This window comes from Hemitrygon akajei, chromosome 6 (assembly GCF_048418815.1).
Source record: "Hemitrygon akajei chromosome 6, sHemAka1.3, whole genome shotgun sequence".
Taxonomy (NCBI): Eukaryota; Metazoa; Chordata; class Chondrichthyes; order Myliobatiformes; family Dasyatidae; genus Hemitrygon; species Hemitrygon akajei.
In genome coordinates, this window is record NC_133129.1 from 120,390,199 (window position 1) to 120,415,259 (window position 25,061).

Consider the following 25,061-nt stretch of genomic DNA (forward strand, 5'->3'; position numbering starts at 1 on the left):
TTATTTCTTCAGCGGTTTGAACGGGGCACGACTGCGCAGGTCGGCCAGTGAGAACAGCGGGAAGAGTTTAAAAGGAAGACAGATTTACAGAGTGGGCGTCGGAGTAGTGGGAGACAGAGTAGGAAGGCTTTGGCTCAATGGGGCTTCAGTGATAGAGGGTTGAGGCCAGGTAGGTTATCTGTTTAAAATAAAGACAGAGACTATGTGTGTGAGGACATTTTTCTGTGCTCAGTGTCAGATGTGGGAGGTCCTGGAGACTCCTGGTCTCCTGGACGACCACTTCTGCACCAGGTACATCGAGCTGCAGCTCCTTAGAGACTGTGTTAGGGAACTGGAGCTGCAGCTCGATGACCTTTGTCTGGTCAAGGAGAGTGAGGAGCTGATAGAAAGGAGCTATAGGCAGATAGTCACCCTGGGACCACAGGAGATGGAGAAGTGGGTAACAGTCAGGAGAGGGAAGGGCAAGAAGTAGGTACTAGAGAGTACCCCAGTGGCTGTACCCCTTGACAATAAGTACTCCTGTTTGAGTACTGTTGGGGGGTACAGACTACCTGGCGGAAGCAACAGTGGTCCCGCCTCTGGCACAGAGTCTGGCCCTGTGGCTCAGAAGGGTAGGGAAAGGAAGATGGCAGCAGTGGTAGGAGACTCTATAGTCAGGGGGTCAGACAGGCGATTTTGTGGACGTAGGAAAGAAACGCAGATGGTAGTTTGCCTCCCAGGTGCCAGGGTCTGGGGATGTTTCTGATCTCGTCCACAATATCTTGAAGTGGGAAGGAAAACAGCCAGAGGTGGTGGTACATATTGGTACCAACATCACAGGTAGGAAACGGGAAGAGGTCCTGAAAAAAGACTACAGGGAGTTAGGAAAGAAGTTGAGAAGCAGGACCTCAAAGCTAGTACTCTCTGGATTACTGCCTGTGCCACGTGACAGTGAGTATAGGAATAGAATGAGGTGGAGGATAAATGCGTGGCTGAGGGATTGGAGCAGAGGGCAGGGATTCAGATTTCTGGACTTCTTTTGGGGCAGGTGTGACCTGTACAAAAAGGATAAGTTGCACTTGAATCCGAGGGGGACCAATATCCTGGTGGGGAGGTTTGCTAAGGCTAGTGGGGAGAGTTTAAACTAGAAATGCTTGGGGGTGGGAACCAAACTGAAGTGACAGAGGAAAAGGAGGTTGGCTCACAAATAGAGAAAGTTTGGAGACAGTGTGAAAGGGAGGATAGGCAGGTGATAGAGAAGGGATGCGCTCATTCTGATGGTTTGAGATGTGTCTATTTAAATGGCAAGGAGTATTGTGAATAAAGCGGATGAGCTTAGAGCGTGGATCAGCACTTGGAGCTGTGATGTTGTAGCCATTACAGAGACTTGGATGGTGCAGGGGCAGGAATGGATACCTCAAGTGCCAGGCTTTAGATGTTTCAGAAAGGACAGGGAGGGAGGCAAAGGAGGTGGGGGCATGACACTGTTGATCAGAGATAGTGTCACGGCTGCAGAAAAGGAGGAAGTCATGGAGGGATTGTCTATGGAGTCTCTGTGGGTAGAAGTTAGGAACAGGAAGGGGTCAATAACTCTACTGGGTGTTTTTTATAGACCATCCAATAGTAACAGGGACATCGAGGAGCAGATAGGGAGAAAGATTCTGGAAAGGTGTAATAATAACAGGGCTGTTGTGGTGGGAGATTTTAATTTCCCAAATATTGATTGGCATCTCCCTAGAGTGAGGGGTTTAGAAGGGGTGAAATTTGTTAGGTGTGTTCAGGAAGGTTTCTTGACACAGTATGTAGATAAGCCTACAAGAGGAGAGGCTGAACTTGATCTGGTATTGGGAAATGAACCTGGCCAGGTGTCAGGTCTCTCAGTGGGAGAGCATTTTGGAGATAGTGATCACAATTCTATCTCCTTTACCATAGCATTGGAGAGAGACAGGAACAGACAAGTTAGGGAACTGTTTAATTGGAGTAAGGGGAACTATGAGGCTATCAGGCAGGAACTTGGAAGCATAAATTGGAAACAGATGTTCTCAGGGAAACATACTGAAGAAATGTGGCAAATGTTCAGGGGATATTTGCGTGGGTTTCTGAGTAGATACATTCCAATGAGACATGGAAAGGATGGTAAGGTAGAAGATCCGTGGTGAACAAAAGGCTGTTTTAAATCTAGTCAAGAAAAAAAGAAGAGCTTACGAAAGGTTCAAAAAACGAGGTAATGATATGAAACTAGAAGATTATAAGGCTAGCAGGAAGGAGCTTAAGAACAAAATTATAAGAGCCAGAAGGGGCCATGAATTAAGGAAAACCCCAAGGCATTCTGCAAGTATGTGAAGAGTAAGAGGATAAGACGTGAGAAAATAGGACCAATCATGTGACAGTGGAAAAGTGTGTATGGAACCGGAGGAAATAGTGAAGGTACTTAATGAATACTTTGCTTCAGTATTCATTACAGAAAAGGATCTTGGTGATTGTAGGGATGACTTGCAGTGGACTAAAAAGCATGAGAATGTAGATACTAAGAAAGAGGATGTGTTGCAGCTTTTGGAAAGCATCAAGTTGGAAAAGTTACTGGGGCCAGACAGGATGTACCCCAGGCTACTGTGGGAAGTGAGGGAGGAGATTGCTGAGCCTCTGGCGATGATCTTTGCATCATCAATGGGGACGGGAGAGGTTCTGGAGGATTGGACGGTTGCGGATGTTGTTCCTTTATTCAAGACAGGGAGTAGGGATAGCCCAGGAAACTATAGACCAGTGAGTCTTACTTCAGTGGTTGGTAAGTTGATGGAGAAGATCCTGAGAGGCAGGATTTATGAACATTTGGAGAGGTATAATATGATTAGGAAGAGTCAGCATGTCTTTGTCAAAGGCAGGTCATGACTTACAAGCCTGATTGAATTTTTTTGAGGATGTGACTAAACACATTGATGAAGGTAGAGCCGTAGATGTAGTGTATATGGATTTCAGCAAGGCATTTGATAGGGTGTCCCATGAAAGGCTTATTGAGAAAGTAAGGAGGCATGGGATCCAAAGGGACATTGCTTTGTGGATCCAGAACTGAATGCCCATAGAAGGCAAAGAGTGGTTGTAGATGGGTCATACTCTGCATGGAGGTCGGTGACCAGTGGTGTGCCTCAGGGATCTGTTCTGGGACCCCTACTCTTCATGATTTTTATAAATGACCTGGATGAGGAAGTGGAGGGATGGGTTAGTAAATTTGCTGATGACACAAAGGTTGGGGGTGTTGTGGATAGTGTGGAGGTTACAACGGGACATTGATAGGATGCAAAACTGGGCTGAGAAGTGGCAGACGGAGTTCAACCCAAATAAGTGTGAAGAGGTTCATTTTGGTAGGTCAAATATGATGGCAGAATATTAATATAATATTAATGGTAAGACTCTTGGGATCAGAGGGATCTTGGGGTCCAAGACCATAGGGCACTCAAAGCTGCTACGCAGGTCGACTCTGTGGTTAAGAAGACATACGGTACAATGGCCTTCATCAATTGTGGGATTGAGTTTCAGAGCTGAAAGGTAATGTTACAGCTATATAGGACCCTGGTCAGACCCCACTTGGAGTACAGTGCTCGATTCTGGTTGCCTTACTATAGGAAGGACATGGAAACCATAGAAAGGATGCAGAGGAGATTTACAAGAATTTTGCCTGGATTGGGGAGCATGTCTTATGAGAATAGGTTGAGTGAACTCAGCCTTTTCTCCTTGGAGCGACACAGGATGAGAGGCGACTTGTTAGAGGTATACAAGATAATGAGAGGCACTGATCGTATGGATAGTCAGAGGCACAAAGTGTGTGTCAGAGCTGCTGCTGGGTAGCTGAACATTACCACATGGTGATTTGGCACTGGCAAATAGGCAACAACCTGAATATTTGGTAATGCTGGCTGCCAACGAACATTACAGCAAATATAACAAACATGGCAACCTGTTTCTCATCCTGGAACCAACATTGAATATTCTGAATATTAAAAATGTTAGATTTTTCTTACATTTTCCTTAAATCCTCCCTTCCCTAGCATTGCCTCTTAGTCTTTCACATGGGAAATCCTTAACTTTCCTATATTTGTACCTTTCAGCTGCACTCTCAGCTGTTCATGAGCTGACATGTCTTCTTTCATTTCCTGAGTCATTGCTCATATGTCCTCTCTGCAACTGGATCGTTGATTTCCTCATCAAGGCACCAGAGTCAGTACAGATTGGAAATAACATATCCTCCTCACTGACAGTCAACACAGGCGGACCTCAATGATGTGTGCTTAACTCACATCTCTACTCTCTCTGCACTCATGACTGTGACTAGACATAGCTCAAACACCATCTATAAATTCACCGATGATACAACTTGTTGGCAGAATCTCAGATGGTAATGAGTCGTACAGGAGTAAGATAGATTGGCCGGTTGGGTGGTGTTGCAATAACAACTTTGTCAATAAAGAATTAATTTTGGACTTCAGGAAGGGGAAGTTGTCAGTCCTCATTGAGGGGAATGGAAAGGGTGAGCAGCTTCAAGTTCCTGGATGTCAGTATCTCAGAAGATGTATCCTGTGCATAACATATTGATGCAGTTGTGAAAAAGGCACACAACAGCTGTACTTAATTAAGAGTTTGAGGAGATTTAGGATGTCACCAAAGACTCTAGAAAATTTTGACAGAGGTACTGTGGGGAGCCATCGCCACCTGTATGGAGGTTCCAGTGCACAGCCAGCTGCATCATGAGCACTAGCCTCCCCATCATCGAGGACATTTTCAAAAGGCAGTGTCACAAAAAGGCGGCATCGATCATTAGCGACCCTCACCATAAAGGATGTGCCCTTTTCTTGTTACTACCATCAGGGAGGACTCCCAAAGTTTTAGCTTCTTCCCTTCTACCATCAAGTTTTTGAATGTCCACTTGTGTGAACAACATATACCTGTCTGGACACGCCCCCCCCCCCCCCCCCGCTGACTGCTCCTGTGGCCCCTCCCACAGACCCCTGTCTGACTGCTCCTGTGGCCCCTCCCACAGACCCCGGTATAAAGGAGATTGGAGACACAGCCCCGGTCTCAGTCTCCAGGATGTTGTGTGGTGGCCACTTGCTGCTTGTTCTTTCTTCCAGCCAATAAAAGCCTACCTTAACCCACATCTCAGAGTTATTGATGGTGCATCACCACTTGAATGCACTCTTTTTGCCCTGTTCATTTATCTTTATTTATTTCTGATTCTAACTTATAATAAGTGTATATATTGCACTGTACTGCTGCTGCAACAACAAATTTAACAACATATCTCAGGGGTAGTAAGTCTGATTCTGAATAATCTGAACATTTTTCCTATCCCACTTTTTCAAATGGGATATGATTGAGTGACATCAATAGGGTTTGGACTGCAACAAGTTATCTTTAACTGCATGTAGTATCAACTAGGATTGTAAAAAGTTTCTGTTACACATGGTGATTGATCATTTTGATCTTGTCCTCAAGGCAGAAAGGCACAGAAGCTTCTGAACTTCCACCAGCCACGGGTAGGATGTTTAGGGAAGCGAGCACTGTTTAGAAACGTAGAAAACCTACAGCACAATACAGCCCCTTCGGCCCACAAAGTTGTGCTAAATGTCCCTACTTTAGAAATTACTAGGGTTACCCATAACCTTCTATTTTTCTAAGCTCCATGTACCTATCCAAAAGTCTCTTAGAAGAGTCTTAGCATGGGTTTTGTGGTGTGCGAGAATTTCATACTGATAGAGCTGATGTAGATGTTGAGGCAAGCTTTAAGCAGGCTGTAATTTTAAAATATGCACATATTGATGGAGTTTTGGGGATCTTCTGTCCTATTATCTGTATTAGTAATTAATGTGAAACAAATCTATTATTTTCTCCAGATGATTTGTGTTACCTTCTCAATGGGAGCCAATTCTCTTATGACATCCTGCTGTGACTTTTACACCAGTACTGTTCTGTTCATAGGTCTAACAGTGAACTTATAATGTTGAAATACCTTTGATATTCTTTCAATTTTAAATACCATGATTAAATTTAATTGTAGCATAATTGTATCTCTGAATAATGAAAAATACTGTTTTCACAAATGTTCATAAGTGAATTTTGTTGATTAACCAGATAATACAAAAAAAATCACTTAATATGTAACCATACCTCCACAATATTCTGATGAATGGCATTAAAACCACAAGACTATGAATAACAATGACCAAAAATGGAGTGATAAAAGAAAGAAATTCTGCCACTTGCAGGAACGAATATATGCACATGCTTCAACTTTAAAATATAAATGAATTCCCATAAAAATATTATATGTACCAGAATCCATCAGCTGAGATTCATAAACTGGGGAAGTCCTATAAAAACACAGAAAGATTGAAAGGTTCAGACTCTGTTTGATTTCTTTACAGAACTGTTGAAAATATACAGAACTGTAAATAGACATCAAGCCTCTAATGTTTGTGTTAATCCTAAAATTCCTGTCCCCCATCCCCGATCACTTGGTTGCAGCTTTTGAAATTTCTAAGTGTGATGAGGGTTCCTCCCTCTACCACACTACCAGCAGTCAGTTCCAGATCCCTAACACACCGAGTGATTTTAGTTTGCCCCCACATCGCCCCTCCAGTCTTCAAAGTAATTTAAATTTGTGACCTGCAGCTTTTAATTCTTCAGCTAAGAAATATAAATCCCTCATATTTTACTCTAGCTGATTTTTTTATGCACTGATCTCCCCCCAGCTTTTACAGTTTAAAAAAAATCCTGTCCTATCTAATCTTTCCTCATGGCCACAATTTTACAGTCCTAATTCTTCACACATTGTCCAGTGTAATCACTTATTCCCTGTAATATTGTAACTAATTCTGTACCCTGTATTCAACATATAGTCTAACAACCATTGCATAAGTTTTGGCGGATCTGAGGTTGTGAATGAGCACAAGATTTAAAAAGCAAGTGAAGGCAGTTGAGATGTTTCAGGTGCTTGAGATCGTTGGGTAATTTGATACGACAAGAGCCAATAAAAAGAAGTTGGGTTTAAGTTTAGTGGCCATTGTGGGAGTGGGCCAGTGTTAGAATGGAGAGCTGGGGGCTTTTGGTCAAGAGGCAGAAACCAAAGTAAGATTCTTTCTTATTGTGCAAATAGAGCAGTGGGAATGCCAAGCAGGAGAGTGGAATGTTCTTTTTGCAGAATGTGGGAAGACAGAGCTACCTCCAGTGTCATTGCCGACTGCACCTGTAAAAAGTGGAACCAACTGCAGCTGTTTACAGATCATGTTAGGGAACTGGAGCTGGATGAACTCTGCATAATTCAGAAGGCTGAGGAGTTCAGGGAGGTAACGGGGCACAGGTAACTGGGTGATTGTCAGGAGAGAGGAAGGAGCGGGCATCTAGTACAGGGTGCCCCTGTGGCCGTTCCTGTAAATAATAAGTATATTACTTTGGATACCTTTGTGGTGAACTACATATACCTGTCTGACTGCTCCTGTGGCTCCTCCCACAGACCCCTGTATAATGGCGATTGAGGCCTGAGCCCGGCCCTCATTCTCCAGGATGTAGTGTTGTTCATTCTTCCAGTCAATAAAAGCCGATATCTCGCTTCTTACGTCTCAGAGTGAGTTATTGATGGTGCATCACCTTTGTGGTGGGGGATGACCTAGCAGAGGAAAGCCACTGCAGTCAGGTGTCTGGCACTGTCTGGCTTTGTGACTCAGAAGGGAAGGGGAAAGAAGAGGCGATTAGTAGTGATAGTGGATTTATTCATTAGTGGAACAGACTCTGTAGACAAGAACAAAATTCCTGAATGGTATGTTGCCTCCCAGGTGCCAGGGTCAGGTATTTCATAGATCCATAGCATTTTAAGGGAAAGAGTGAACAGCCAGAGGTCATAGGCAGGAAGGGCGACACGATCCTGCAAAATGAGTCCAGGGAGTTAGGTGCCAAGTTAAGGGACAGGAATTCCTCTCAGGATTGTTATCCATGTGACGTGCCACTGAAGCCATAAGTAAGAAGATAAAATCATTTAACGTGGTGATGGTGAAGGAGGAAGAGCTTCAGATGTTTGGATGATAGGCACTCTTCCAAGGAAGTGGGGTCTAATATCCCTGTGGGATTGTTTGCGAAAGCTGCTGTGTGTGGGGGGAGTGGATCAGGATGCTAATACTAGATTTGCTGTAGGATGGGAACCAAAATGTCAGGGTTAATAGTGGAATGGGTGCAGGGAAAGATGATGATAGGCCTGCATACAAAGTCAGGAATCAAAATCAAAAGATTTTTGAGAGGAGGGGACTTCAGTCAGGTGCACTGCCCAAGTACAAAAGGCAGTAGCGAGTCGGTACAGCAAAAAAGAGCTTCGACCAGCAGCCAATCGGGACACTGGAAGTTTGGAGAGGGGGGGATTTCAATCAGGTCCACTGCCACACTACAAAGGCAGCAGCAGGTCGGTACAGTAAAAAAGAGCTTTAACTAGTGGCCAATCTGCGTTTGTGATTGATTAGCAAGGACAGATTAGATTAGATTCAACTTTGTTGTCATTGTGCCGAGTACAGATACAAAGCCAATGAAATGCAATTAGCATCTAACCAGAAGTGCAAAAGAATAGTGTTAGTTACAAAATAACTGCAAATACAAAGTAAGTGCTACAGCACACAAATATAAAAGTACTGAGACAGTCCAATATGGGTGCAGTACTGCTTAGCGTTGTGATGTGAGGTTCAGCAGGGTCACAGCCTCAGGGAAGCTCTTCCTGTGCCTGCTGGTGTGAGAGCGGAGGCTCCTGTAGCGCCTACCGGATGGGAAGAGAGTAAAAAGTCCATGATTAGGATGAGATGCAACCTTGATAATGCTTTTCGCCCTGCCCAGGCAGTGTTTATGATACACGTTCTCAGTCGTGGGCAATTGGGTGCCGATAATCCACTGGGCAGTTTTCACCACCCACTGGAGTGCTTTGCAGTCCAATACGGGACAATTGCCATACCACACTGAGATGCATTTGGTGAGTATGCTCTCCATGGTACAGCGGTAAAAGTCCATCACTATCCTGGGACAGAGGTGAGCTCTTTATAGCAAGACGGGCAATCGTCACAGCGGCTGCCTTTTGAGTGGTGAGATCAAGGCTGCTTTAGCTCTTAGACACTTCAGTCAGAGAAAGCAAAGGATAGAAAAGCTCAAAGTTAAGTTATTTTTCCTTCCCTTCTTTATATCTGCTCAGCAAGGATAGTAGAGAGGCCAGGCAGGATAGTTGAATGCTCCTTTTGTGGGATGTGGGATGTGGGAAGGCAGTATCTGTGATGACTACAACTGCATGAAGTGCCTTCAGCTGGATAAACTCAGCATTTATGGAAAAGAGTACAGTCGCCATTTTGGGCCGAGACCCTTCACCAGGATGGGTTCAGCTGCATGCATTCGTCTGCAGCTTCTAACATTCTACGTTAGAGTTAGAGCTGGAACTGAATGAACTCTTAATCCTTCAGGAGCTTGAAGGGGTGATAGACAGTGTCTAGTGGTGTTCCTCAGGGGTCAATATTGGGACTGCTACTTGGAGAATTGCCTTTGTAGAAAAGTTTGTGGATGCTACAAAGATAGTCGGACGGGTTGGTAGTGCTGAGGAAGCAAAGCGATTGCAGCAGGACTTAGACAAATTGAAGAAAAGGCAAAAAGATGGCAGATGGAGTACAGTGTTGAAAAATGTATGATAATGCTTTTTGGTAAAAGAACCAATAGCACAGACTATTATCTAAATGGGGAGAAAATTCAAAAATCAGAGGTGCAGAGGGACTTGGGAGTCCTTGTGGAAGACTCTCAGAAGATTAATTTACAGGTTGAATCTGTGGTAAAGAAGACAAATGCAATTTTGGCATTTATTTCAAAGGGAATAGAATATAAAAGCAAGGAGATAATGCTGAGGCTTTATAAGACACTAGTTAGGCCACACTTGGAGTATAGTCAACAGTTTTGTGCCCCCTATCTCAGAAAGCATGTGTTGTCATTGGAGAGGGTCCAGAGGAGGTTCACAAGAATGATTCTGGGAATGAAGGGGTTAACATATGGGGCTCTTTTGGTAGCTTTGGGCCTGTACTCACTGGAATTTAGAAGAATGTGGGGGGGATCTCATTGAAAACTACTGAATGTTGAAAGGACTAGATAAGGTGGATGTGGGGAGGATGTTTCCTACGGTGTGGGTATCCAGAACCAGAGGGCACAGCCTCAGAACTGAGAGGCAATCTTTTAGAGCAGAGGTAAGGAGGAATATTTTGAGCCAGAGAGTAGTGATTTTCTGGAATGCTCTGCCACAGACTGCTGTGGAGGCCAAGTCTGTGGCTATATTTAAAGTGGAAGTTGACAATTTACTGATTGGTCAGGACAGCAAACGATATGGAGAGAAGGCAGGTGTATGGGGTTGAGTGGGATCCGGGATCAGTCATGATGGAATAGTGGGGCAGACTTGGTGGGCTGACTGGCCTAATTCTGATCCTATGTCTTATGGTCTTATAGATAAGACATTTAGGAAGGTAGTTACAGCCAAGGTGCAGACACAGGAGACTGGGTGACAGGAAGGGGAAAGAGGTTAAGGTGCCAGTGCAGAGTGCCCATCCCCATCAAGGACAGGTAAATCACTTTGAATACTGTGGGGGGTGGGGGGGACCTAACAAAGGAAAGTCACAGTGTTCGGGCCTCTGGCATTGAGTCTGTCTCTGAGTCAGAAAGGAAGAGGGAAAGATTCACTGTGTGGTGATGGGGAGTTTGTTAGTTAGGGAATGGACAGGAGGTTCTATGGGCAGGAATGAGATTCCCAGATGGTATGTTGCCTCCTGGGTGTCAGGGTCTGGGATATCTTGGATCGAGTCCTCAGTATTCTTAAGGAGGAGGGTGAGCAGCCAGAAGCTGTGATCCAAGTAGGTACCAATGACGTGGATAGGATGAGTGATGAGATTATCCAAGGGGAGTTCAGGGAGTTGGGTGCTAAGTTAAAGGGCAGGAACTACAGGGATGTGATCTCAGGCTTCCCACCAATACCATGTGCTAGTGAGGCCAGAAATAGGAAGAATATACAGTTTAAACCGTGGCTAAGGAGTTGGTGTAGGAGAGGTGGCAGGATTTTGTTTGGATCATTGTGCTTTCCTCCAGGGAAGGTCAGACCTTGCTTCTACCTTCACTTGGAAGGTACATTTCAAATCATAGAAGATGACAACTTGGAAAACTCCTCTTTGTAGCTCCTTAATTTGTGCCTGTGGGTGACCATGCTGCACTGTAAATACTTCTCCCATCTAAACTGCTCAGCGTTTTGGCATCCCTATCAAATCTGTGCCCATTCTTAGCTCGGGGAGCAACAACATCAGAATTCTCCAAACAGCTCCCTGCACCGTCTCCTTTCTCAACCTTCCTCCAGGCATATAGTACATCCTCCTGGCCTTTCCTTAAAGCTAAATCAATACCGTATCCTTCATATTCTTCCTACAGTAATGTGTTAAATTTCTTCTGCCTTGTATCTGCCAGTTTCACTGATCCACATGCTCTGGGATTTATTCCCATCATTTGCACCACTTACTGTATTTTTTAAGATTTGTATCATCTGACATTATCCACTTTTACCCTGGTTTAAGTCTTTACAACAGCATTCATGTTAATGAGCAGCCGCAGGGCGCACAGTTGTATAAGCGCTCACAGTGTGATAAACCAATGTTCACAACTCTCTGTATGTTAGACACGCCATAACTGCTTCTTCAATGTCAAGACTTTACAAGCTGCTTATCGTAATGTTTTGTAAAGTGCCTTTCAAACTCCAAATCGACATCACCTAAACTACCTTCATCAATGCTCTTACTTAAAGAACACAATCAATTTCAATAAAATTTGCCTATAACATATATTTTATACGATATATGTGATCTCTGAGCTTCAGAGTGGAGACTGATTGCAGAATTTCTGCATTAGAATTCCACAAGTCAATATGCCTGCATCTCACTCGTGCTCACACACACATTCAGACTCATCGTCTGAAACACATATTGACAAGCACACATAAATACACTTACACACAGTCATGGATACACACAATTGCACATACACCGACAAGTACACACATGCTCACACATACGCACTCAAACACATACACACTCACATGTACATGCTTGCATATGCATACACACAAATAAACACTGACATATGCATATGCAAATATACACACTCGTGTATACTCATACACACACATATGCACTCACAGATAAGTTCACACATTCATGCTTACACACACAGATAACGCCAATCACACATGCATGCACACACAGATATTCGTTCGCAGGTGATATGTCCATACTCAATTTTACACATACTGACACGTACAGATATACTGTACATAACACTTAACGTGTACAAACATGCACACAATTACTCACACATTCTTACATGTTCGCAAATGCAAAGATCCTTACTCCCTCACATTGTGGAACGGATGTAAGATTTAAACAAATTCAAATTCAGTTCATACACTCCCACATACTCACTTGCATTCAGTTATAGCCTTTGATGTATGATAATTGTTAATTCTAACTTGGGTTTTCATATTCCCCATTTCTATTTTAGGAGGAGTTGTCAATGACGGATTGCAATCAGTGGCCACATCAAGCCTCCTGGACACTTGTGTGTGTCCCACCGCAGTGTCAGGGTCCTTAGTGAACTCCAGTGCAGGAATCGCAGAGACTTCGACGATTCAAACAAAACAAAACATTTATTACAGTAATTAGCCAGCAAAACTAACAAGCAACTACCAGGCAAATTATACAGAATCCAGAAGAACTGAAATCACTCACAATACCCAGAATAACTTGGTTTGAGTTTCACCAGACAAGGATCCACAACGACTGAGCAAAGTGGGGTTCACGCACCCTGAAATAAACCCTGCAGCATGGAGGAATTTAAGACCAATCAGACAACCCAGGTGTCCAGGCGAAGCAATAACCCCCAAAGACAACAACTATGATGCAAAACATTGAAAATACCCTGCTAATTAAATTATCCCAAGTTGAGTAAAGGTGATAAATACAAAGAGAGCTTAAATATCCCCGTGAGACCAAATAAACACCTGGAAATCAAAGTTAAAATCCAGAGCTAATCTAAAGACAAACAATTAGACATAAAAGTTAAACGTTCCAAGGACACTGCATGCAATACAACCAACATACTAACTCAAAAAATCTTTAAAAAAGGAACAAAACAGTTTTGACACTCAGAGCCTGTGACTGACTGGGAGGTGCAGGGTGACAGGTGCATCTACCAGACATTTTACTCCTGGTACGCTGCACTGTCTTATTTTAGTTAGTTAGACTGCAGTACCTTTTTGTTGGTCTCCCTATCTCCTCAGTCTACCTGTCAATAAATTACCTTACTTATACTAATGAAATGCTGGCAGCAGGTCAGAGAACGAGTTAAGTGTGTTTTCCCCTCTGGTGCCCGTGGACATATGAACCAGGCCTTGAAAACAATGGCCTCCTTACCATTCTGTTATTCTGAGGAACATTTACAGAGCTATTGTTTTACTGCAGATTTCCAGCATGTATAATATTATATCTTTGCATGTCTTGTCTATGACTGGACCAATATTTTTAGAGGAGTTCTGTGGAAAACAACACGTTGACAGCAAGTCTTCACCCGTCCTACTCCCTGGCTGATTTGGAAACTCTAAAAATGATTGCAACATCTTTGTGGTCAAACACTGACAGTCAAAGACAAAGAAAAATTAACTCCAAGTACCAGGGACTAAAGGTCACAATTTCATGCAGAATATCTTCAAAGAAAATACCGCTCAGATGTTTACAGCTTGTCTGTACGTGACAATCGTAAACTAATGTAAGTAATTCACATTAATAACAAATATTTCACTGTTTCATAAAAAATTAAGGAGATATTGGTAACACATCCTACAAAGAACAAATTATATACAAGTTAAATCAGGAGTGAATGTTATGTGAATGCATTTTCACAGAAACTGCAGATATTATTTTCCCACCCTCACTTTATAATTTCTATAGGGAATGGACTTCCCAAAAACGAAGTTAATTCAAAATAAAATGATCATTTATACAAAATATACGCACAAAATGCTAAATACAATTTGGAGAGGACAAAAACAGAGAAGCGGGAGAACACCTGCGGACTTTCTCTTGTTACGGAAATGAAAGTAAACGGTGCCAGGTTAATAATTTTACTCTGCAGCGAAGTGTTCAATTTACGGAGCGGACGACGGCGTCCCGGCAGGGCTAAGAGCTGGAAAGGCGCAAGGGGACTGCTGATGCTGGAGACAATCTGCTGGAGGAACTCAGCGGCAACGCGGGCAACTCCTTCCCTACCACAAACGCCGCTAACCCGCGGAGTTCCCCAGCAAACTCTTCGTTTGCTCTAGAATTTACAGCCACACGGGCGCTGCGTCTCCATATCAAGCCAATTATGCAGCCAAGCGTCATCATAATTCATTGCATTTTGAATAAAAGTGTTGTTGCCAAGTTGCGTAGGGGAGATTGCAACATATCGTGGACGTGACTATCAATGTCAACATCTGGTTCTGAGCGCTTCAGATAAAGTGGGGTTCCTTCACAAGTAGCTGAAGTGTTGAGGAATGTCAGTCTCTCCCCTCTTTCTACAGAAATCCTGCACTGGGGGTGGGCGGGGAAGAGACCTGACCCCTGAGGCCGGTGCACGGGGATCCGGATGGTCCACTCTGCCGAACCTTTCTCTCTCTCCTCGCCGCCGGCGCCATGTCGGCAACGCCGGCGGATCTAGAGGCGGTGGGGTCTCGCCCAAAGATCCATTGGCTCGGCTTGCAACGCCGATCTGCGTTCGGTATAGCCCAGGCCGGGCTTGCAGCCCTCGGTTAAATAGGGTCATGTGCACCTACACTACATACAGTACTGACAGCCCGTGTCTACTCTCCTCTCTCCCTGACTTCACATTGTGTGTCTTCTTGCACTATCTTCCACCCCCCCCCCCATATCCCCTCGACCCGCGGAGCTCTTCCAGCACATTGTTTGTCGCCCCTTTTACCCCCACCCCCACTTGTCTCTGGTGGCATCAACACCTCTCTCCTTGACTCAACTAAAGTTTTCCATTTTAAGCGTGGCTGCTCCACAGCCAGACTGCTTAATAATTTTTAAAAAAGATTCCTTTCCAATCCTCTCTGATTACTGGGTCTAACTGGGGAGCAGGCAGAATCCAAGGTAAATGTTCCAATCGATCCATCGTATTGCAAGCGGTGGTACAAAAAAGAGATTCCGAATCAGACCGCACGTATTTAACAGGAAAATCAGTGTTCTTTCCCCATCTGGGGGGGGGGGGGGAGCCGGGGGGAGAAAACACGAGCACGTCCCCTTCATTCACCTGTCAACCGGACCGACATCCCTTTGTCGCCACTAGCGCTCACACATACAGCCTCTGCTCAGGACCTGCGACCTGAGCGCAGTTCACCGAGAACACAGGCCGGTAAGTCCCCAGATTTGCCCGCCAGGAGTGGGGAACACAACCCCTGTCCATTGTGGCCCCGATTCCACGATCAGACAAATCTCAGCAAATCTCTCCTCCCGGTTCTTACGCCGGTGAATCCGCGGGGTTTCCCTTCGCTCGGCCGGTGACTGGGTCCAAAAGGACAGACACGTGGAATAACCCCGCGCTATGAACACAGCCGTCATCAACAAAAGCCGAAATGCCCATTATAAAAGAAACTCACCTTCCACTTCAAACAGGGTTTAAATCCCCAAAGCCGTTCCTTTAGACAGGGTTACGTCTGTGTGTGTGTCCGGGAGAGGAGTGCGGTATAGTCCTACAGTCAGCGATGCCTCCTGGACCTCAGAGTCGGGGTGCCGTCTCCGGCACCGGGGCACACAGGCTGGGCTCTAGCCTCTTGGCTGGGGATCTGCCTGCGCTTGATGAAACGTACAGATGACACCATTAAGCCAGTGTGAGCGCTGCCTGGGATTTACACCAACCAACCCCTCTCTCACGTGCTGACATCACCCGCCTTTCCTGATTCCCCCGTAAATCCCTAGTCTCAGCACGCCGCCGTGCCGAGCTCCCTCAAAGACGCGGAAAACTCCCACCATTCATAATTTACCTTCACCTCCTCCTCAATGTCCTCAGTAAATCACCAGCCGGATATTTCAAGCCTTTTTCTTTTGTCTCTTTAATTATATCTGGACATAATCTAACGCACCCTTTCTTTTTAATCAGGTTGCAAATATATCTGGGCTCTGACCCTCTGATCCGTGCGCGCGCGCGCACACACACACTCACACACACACACACAATCTCTCTCACACACACACACACACACACACACACACACAATCTCACACACACACACACACACACACACAATCTCACACACACACACACACACACACAATCTCACACACACGCACACACAATCTCACACACGCGCACACACACACACTCACACATACAATCTCACACGCACACACATACTCACACACACACAATCTCTCACACACACACACACGCACACACTCGCCCACACACACTCACACACACACTCACACTCTCACTCACACACACTCACACACACATTTGTACACATTTGCACACACACACTCACACACACACACACAATCTCTCTCTCACACACACACACACACACAATCTCACACACACACACACACACACAATCTCACACACACGCACACACAATCTCACACACGCGCACACACTCACACATACAATCTCACACGCACACACATACTCACACACACACAATCTCTCACACACACACACACGCACACACTCGCCCACACACACTCACACACACACTCACACTCTCACTCACACACACTCACACACACATTTGTACACATTTGCACACACATACACACCACACACATCACAGACACACTAACATTAACACACGCACACACCGCACAGACGAACAAACGTTATCTCACTCACACGCACATATATACACACACATATCACACATACACATACATGCACTCATACGCACATCAGACGCAGATAGATCTCACTCACACACACACACACACACACACACACACACACACACACACACACAAAACACAGAGACACACACACACACACATATCCCACAAACACACACCCATCACACGGGGAGAGAATTCATCTTGTGGAGTGAGCTACTGTTTAAATAGCTTCTATTTGGGAACAAAATTAATTATTTTCGCCCTAGAGTGTGCAGACGGGGAGGAAAAGAGTGGATTTAGGTGTCTGACAATTGATTTCAGTCCGCTCCTCACCGAATGGATCATTTTCGTCACAAACTGCCGGGAGAGTGAACTGGTGAACTGACACCGCAGAGACCCTGGTCAGCGTCTCGGCAGGATGGGATTCGGGAATCGGGAACAGGGAAAATGGAGCGAACGGAGAAGGGATCGATCTGAACTTGGGGCCGGAAATCCGAGGCGAAAGGGAGAATATTTGTTAAAACAAAGCGAGGTAAATTTCGGGTCAATGACCAGCTCCGAATTCCAGGGAAATGGTGTAAATGGGGACAAAAGCGGAAAAAATGGCTACAGAGAGAAAAAAAAGGGGAATGAAACAAAATCAATTCAGTGGCGTTATTTGTGAACCCCTCGCGAACTACAGTGGATGCCCAGGGTTTCAACCCTTCGCCAACCGAACAAAGAGCGGGGAGAGGCGTTGAAGGAACCGCTTCATTGCGAAGGTCCGCACGCCGGTCACTCCGAGGCTTGATTTTCAAAGTTCTCTTTAATTCCCTTTAACGGTGTCAATGCAACACATTCTTCGGTGGCAGATCCTACTCGTGCGAGACCTTCGGCGAGTAAGATACTGAGGGGCAATTTGTGGATTCACCGTGAGCCTCTCCCTCGCCACGATGTGTCCGCTAGAATTATTCCCGAGTTCTAGCAACACTAACTGATAGGCAGAGCAACTCCGACAGATAGACAGACAGACAGACAGACAGACAGACAGATAGATAGATAGATAGATAGATAGATAGATAGATAGATAGATAGATAGATAGATAGATAGACAGACAGATAGATAGATAGATAGATAGATAGATAGATAGATAGATAGACAGACAGAGAGACAGGTAGATAGATAGATAGATAGATAGATAGATAGATAGATAGATAGATAGATAGACAGACAGAGAGACAGATAGATAGATAGATAGATAGATAGATAGATAGATAGATAGATAGATAGATAGATAGATAGATAGATAGATAGACAGATAGATAGATAGATAGATAGATAGATAGATAGATAGATAGATAGATAGATAGATAGATAGATAGACAGACAGAGAGACAGGTAGATAGATAGATAGATAGATAGATAGATAGATAGATAGATAGATAGATAGATAGATAGATAGATAGATAGATAGAGAGTTAGATCGACAGACAGAGAGATAGATAGACACAGATAGATAGACAGACAGACAGATAGATAGACAGGCAGACATATTGGGTGACTAATTGATTTTGAGACAACTGTATTCTGTGACAGCCTTGCAGTTATGTGCACATTCATCCTATATACGTACATACATACATACATAAATACTCACACTTACGTGCATAAATAAGTTTATTTTCCAAATGATTGATTTACCACAATTACTTTCACACATAGGTCACCATCATGTGATACTCTAGACATGTATGTACTTTTATACAAAAATATTTGCATGCATGCCTACAACAACAATTTCCATTTGCCCATGGGGATGAATAAAGTATCTATCTATCTATCTATCTATCTATCTATCTATCTATCTATCTATCTATCTATCATACAAACATACATGTTCTGATATGTTAACATATCAGAACAGCTCAAAGTGCTTTATGGGAGTTCTACCATGTAAAAGATTATGCTGGGACACATCAGACATATGCATTGTAATCATATAATTAGTACATAACTGTGCAGAAATAATTACATAATAATTAAATAAATAAACATTATAAACATGCATGCATATCTCATTATCACTTTTCATATAATTCAACTTTCCTTCCAATATAAGACATCTGGCCCATTGAATTCCATTCACTCTGTAACCTATGCTCTCTCACATATACATTCATTCTCTCCCACCCACCCTCCCCCAACCCCCACTATGTTCTACTACCCTAACAATTTAAAGCAGCCAATTTCCTTCACAATTGAAGAACAAAGCTTGAACATTGTCTCATACACGAGGAAATCTGCAGATGCTGGAAATTCAAGCAACACACAAAATGCTGGTGAAACGCAGCAGGCCAGGCAGCATCTATAGTGAGAAGTAAAGTCGACATTTCGGGCCAAGACGCTTCATCAGGACATTAACATGTTCAGAGCAACTCTGGAGCTTTTCAGAGAAAGGTTTTCCATCAGCCTTTCTTAAATTTTCACGGAATTAGCATCCACTCACTAAGCTGCAAAAAAAACCCTATCAGCTTTCACCTTAGCAAAAGTTTTCTTTGCTCTTCATGAGTACACTCCTGCCACATATTTGTTTGGGCTAAATGTCAAAGTTTCAATCTGTATGTTTTCTTAGTTGAATGCAAATGCTATTGACCTAGAAGTTGGCCGCAATTTTTAGTTCAATAAGTCATAATCCCAACATCAGTGTGACGTTTGACCTCAGCTGTTATTAACTGGGAGCAGCCCCTGTTAGCTTGGGCAAAGTACGTGCATCAAAGACGTTGAAGCAGACACAGAAGGCATAGACCTACCTGTGCTATTCATTCAGGATGGAGGAGAGAAGGTGTTGTTTGTGAAAGACCACGTTGCATATGTCAGTATGGTTTATTCTCAGAGTAGAGGTAGAGGTTCCTTCTCCCTTCTGCAAATAGTGGGTGGTTTGCAAATATCTCACCAATTCTCCAGCATGAGGAGCCATGGTGTAGACTGAACTCACTCTGCTCAGGAGAACATAACCCCAATGGGGCTTCAGCGAAGAAAGCTCTTGATTCTATTTAACAAGGTATGAACGTATCTATAAGCTCATGTGTTCTGAGAAAGTGGTCACTGAGATCGAATGTCTTTTTCAGACAGAGATTTCAACACAACTGAGCACAGGAATCGGGCTGATATGTTACAAATGTAAACATAAGGTGAGACCACACTTTGGTTTGCAGTTCTGAGTTGCCCAGCTGCGGAAAGGATGTTATTAAGATGTAAAAGGGAGCAGAAATGTTCACAAAGATGTTACCAAGACTGGAGGCTTGATTTATAAGGAGAAGCAGAGACCTTTATCCTTAGAGTTTAGGAGCCTGTGTGGTGACCTTATGGAGTTCAATAAAATCATAACAGATGTAGATAAAGTGAATGTTCACAGTCTTTTTCCAAGGGGAGATGTATCTAAAACTATTGTACATAAACTTACTGTGAGTGGGAGAAGATTTAAAAAGGATCAGAGGGGAAAGTTTTAGTGGTAATCAGTTTAATATTGTCACACATACTGAGGTATGGTGATAAGCTCCGTTCGTGTGGCGTGCAAACAAGGTATTCCACACAGATAGTACAACAGCTAAAGCAACAACACAATGCAGAATACAATGTTAGCCACAGAGAAAATGTCGTGCGAACATTACACTCAGAGGACAATGGCACTCGGCAGCCAAACCTGAAGGAAATCTATTCCAGAGGAAGTGCGCGGCATGAAAACGGCCTCCACTGTACTGCAGAGAATGAGCGGCAGCTGCCAAAGGCGAGGCCGAACAACCAAAGGACCCAACCATCACTTACTCTACACTAGAATATGTGGATCCCCGGTCAACTTCCACAGCCACCATTAGACAACCCCTTAGAACATCATACTCGACTCAAGTGATCTCACCACTGCAGCTGGACACAAATGGTGCAAGAGCTCATGAAATGAGCTACCTGAGGAAGCTGGTACAATTAGAACATTTAAGAGGCAGTTGGATAGGAAAGGTTTAGTGGTATATGTAAGCAAACGAGATAGGTTGGATAGACATCCTGGTTTGACGTGGACTGTTTGGGCTGAATTGCCTGTTTCTATGCTGAGTGGCTCTATGATTCAATGATGATGTATCTCACCTGATTGCAAGTGTGCTAAAGAGCTCCTACTACTGTCCTAATTGTAGCCACTGAGTAAGCACTGAACAGATGTAGGAAGACAGGAAGAAGATGGCACCAGGAAGATAAGGCCCTCCCAATCCTCCACAAATTTCCCCTATATCCTGTTCTCCCTGTGTTCCCCTTTGATTCTACCATTCACCTGGATCTAGTCCAAACAAGCAACCTACCAATCTGTTCAGGTTGTGGGGATGAAACCAGGGAGGGTTTGGGAAACTCTGCACAGACGACAGCGGAGGTCAGGGTTGAACCTGGGCACTGGGGCTACAGGGCAGCAAATCCACAAGCTGCTCCCCTGTGTTCCCTCAGACCGCTCACACCTTTCCATCTCCGGCACATTGTGGCTGAAACATGCAGCTTGCAAGCCACTGCTAGCAGCAAAGGAAGACTTGGATTCTAGCACATATAGCTGGGCTATAAAGTGTCTCGGCTCCTTCTGCATGCTCCATATCAGACACTACCCTATCTCAGCTGATCACTAAGTTATCTAGCAGTGCATGAAGATGACAGCTCCCTGACGGCTTCTTAATGGGATTCAGAGCTGGTCAGACAGAAAAGCCCACGCCCCATGTGCAAACTGACAGAAATACCAACAAAACCCCATAGAACCACAGTACCCATCTGCCTTCTTCCTGTGATAATTCCTGCAGTTGTACAACGCAGAGGATTCTGACTGGTTGCAATCTCTGCCTGGTGCGGAGGCTCCAGTGCACAGGACTGGAAGCGGATGCAGTAGGTCGTAGACTCTGCATCATCACGGGCACAACCCTTTCCATCATCGAGGACATTATCAAAGTCAGGGCTTCACTTTTCACACTATTTTACACAGTAGCTTTCATGTCTTGTACTGTACTGCTGCCACAAAACAACACATTTCATGGGATAATTTCAATAATCCTGATTCTGAATCTAATTGTCATTGGTCATAACAAATCAAATAAGCATGTTGGACATGTTCATGCAGGCACAGAGTACTGAGACCGTTGGTCTGTCAGATTTGAACAAGCCTTTGTGGGGATCCTCAATATCCTCTATTGGGATTCACCTGCATTGCCACCTCTGCACAGTGCTGGCCCTTTGACTGTAGCTGAGGGTCGGCTGCTCGTAGGCAACAAGTGGAGGCTCTGAATGGCCGCAGGAGGTAACTTCAAGCAGTTAGAACGTAGACTATAGAACAGCACAGCATGGAACTAGGCTCTCCAGCCCACAATGTTCTTCCAAACTAATTAAATAGTAATTAAATCCCTGCTAAACTATCCCTTCTACCTACACAAGATGTCTACGTCCTGCCATTCCCTGCACATTCATCTGCACCTTGTGCATCTCCATCAGCTCTGCCTCCACCACCATTCCAGGCACCCACCCCACCACTCCCCCTCCCCATCTAAAAAACCTGTCCCGCACACCTCCTTTCAACTTACATTAAAAGCATGCCCTCTGGTTCTAGACAAGATACCAGCTGTCTACTCTATGCCCTCATAATCTTTTTAAACTCTCCCGGGTCTCCTGTCAGCCCCTACCACTCCAATCAAAGTTTGTTCAACCTCTCCTCAAATCCAAGCAGCATCCTGATAAACCCCCTCTGCCCCTCTCCAAAGCCTCCACCTATCCTAGAATGGGGTGAGCAGAAATCAATGCAACACCCTGGAAGTGGCCACACCAGAGTTCTGGTGTTTTCCCGCCTGTCTCTGGATTTGAGTGACAGCAGGAGGCAGAGCTGAAGATGGCACCAGAGGTGACTTCTCCCAATTAATCAGCAAAACAGTTAAACCCTTCCTATTCTAATGTCTCTAATTTCCTTTTTCAGATTGGCTGGGGTCCTGTCGGGATCTTTGATGAACCGCGGCACTCAAACTGCTTTCTGCATGGCGGCGTGCTCCTGTTCTTGGAGCTCACTGACTGATATGTCCAAGCTCGGCCTGAAGTCAGGTGTCCTCGGGGCCTCGCGCGAATTCTCGCTAGTGCCACAAACCGAAGCATAGTGGGAGCCTGAAAGCATTACTTCAGACATCGAAATAATGACTGTCGTCTCCCTTCTCGCTGTGGAAGGAGCAATACCTGTCTCTCCCTTGTTAGTGAGCGAGGGAGCCTGTGGGATGTTGAAATGTTGGAGTGAGCTGTTAGCTTCTGATGGACTGTAGACTCTCTTTGGGGGCTTTGTTGTTGCTGGCATGATGGGTGGTGGGGGTGCTGATGCTTTATGCTAGGGTAGATTGGAGGAGGCTATCAACCTCTGTTGCTGCAAAGGATGTGGAGGGGGCTTGGGGTTCTTACGTTCTTCTGTCATTCACTCTTTGTGGTTTTTCTTCTATGAAGAGTAAGAATTTCAGGCTGTATATTGTATACATTTGCAGATATTAAATGGAACTCTACTGATGGACAATACGCATGCGTGCTCCTGGAATGCCTAGGGGTGACTCACTCGAGTTGGCGGGTAGAAGAGCAGGGTTGACAACCTTTCTATAAAGCTGCAGCCACTCCTTCTGGGCAGGACCTGACATGTCCATAACCAGATGGGTAGGTTACAGTGGCTGCTCATTAAGCTGATCAATTACACACTGGAGCAGCACAGTGGCACAGCCGACCAACGGCCCCGGACACCCAGGTTCGATCCCAACCTCCCGTGCTGTCGGCGTGGAGCTCGGACGTTCTCCCTGTGACTGCACGGGTTCTCCCCAGGTGCTCCCGTTTCCTCCAGAGATGTGCAGGTCAGAGGTTAGTTGCCGGCTGTAAATTGCCATGTAGCAAGCAGTGGAGTTTGGGGATAGGAAGGGGTGGAGAAGAAAAGATGAGATGAATGTAGAATTAGTGTAAATGTTGATGGGGCTGGCACAGACTCAGTAGGCAAAGGGCCTGTTTCCATGCTCCAACTCTTGATGACACTCTCTATCAATTCCAAACCTTTCTATTAGCTCATAAAGTAGACAGAGGGAGGTCTTGATGGCCCCAAACATGCCATAGTTATAGAGTGTGAAACTGACCCCTCGGCTGATCTAGTCCAAGCTGACCAAGAGGCCCACCTAAGCTAGTCCTATTGCCCACACGTGGCCCATTTCACTCAATGCTATCCACGTACCTATCCAAATATCCTTTAGATGTTATTGTACCTGCCTTGACCACTTCTTCTAGCAGCTTATTCCATTATCTCATCACCCTCTATTTGAAGAATTTTCCCTTCAGGACCCTTTTAAATCTTTACCCTCTCATCTTAAAACTAGGCACTTTAGTATTTGATTCCCTTTTCATGGGGAATAACACAGCGTGTAATCACCCTATCTATCTCCCTCGTGATTTTATATGGCTATCCCTCTGTGTCTAACACTCTGAGGAATAAAGCCCCAGCCTATCCAAACTCCCCCAATAACTCAGGCCCTCCAGTCCTGGCAACATTCTCACAAATCTTTCTGCTCTTTCCAACTAAATGAGGTTTTCACTATAATATTCTTCACTACAATCACTGTGCCACACAAGACCTGGAAAGTTCCTCTGATTTGCCATTGTGTTCCCATATTGGACCATGTCTGCAGACTACAGTCTACTCAGAATAAAGCTTTCAGTAGCTCTGGGGAGCCAGAACAGAAGCTGAATCCCCGACAGTCAGGTACTCCATTTTGAGCAGGGGCACAAGTGTCGATGAGGATCCTACCGCCACTTCCTGTGTTAGAAACCGTCCGCACCAAGGCAGGTGAAGCTATCTCATCGAGTTACAGAGAGAGATAGCAAGGAGAACAGACCCTTCAGCCCATCAACTTCACCCTGAGCATCAGCCACACACTTACCCCAATCTTACAGTATGTTAGACCCTTTTCTGCATTTCCATCAAATCCCCTGCAGTCCACCACCCAACCACATGCTCAAGTTTTCCTACCACCCACCAGCCTGCTCTTCTTTGGGATGTGGTAGGAAACTTGAGCATTCCAGGACGGAAATCCATGTTGTCACAAGAAGAATAAGGAAGCGCCTTGCAGGCCAGGACTGAGCAC

At 44.7% G+C, this 25,061-nt stretch overlaps 1 protein-coding gene across 4 annotated transcripts in view; it reads right to left on the bottom strand.

Moving 5' to 3' along the window:
- Window positions 1-15,994, bottom strand: part of LOC140729418 (excitatory amino acid transporter 2-like) — a 232,273-nt gene extending 216,279 nt beyond the window's left edge. Inside the window, exons 1-2 of one of the 4 annotated variants that reach the window (XM_073049136.1) lie at window positions 15,695-15,994; window positions 12,789-12,876 (exon numbers count right to left, since the gene is read on the bottom strand). Coding sequence is in view for 2 of the 4 variants with exons in the window: in XM_073049133.1 (XP_072905234.1) it covers window positions 15,349-15,367 (19 nt within the window). In the remaining 2 variants the exon portion in view is untranslated. Of the gene's footprint in view, window positions 1-6,303; window positions 6,329-12,788; window positions 12,877-15,348; window positions 15,564-15,694 lie in introns of those variants that run through there. The other 3 variants (XM_073049135.1, XM_073049133.1, XM_073049134.1) reach the window with 3 other exon arrangements.
- Between the last annotated feature and the right edge of the window lie 9,067 nt (window positions 15,995-25,061).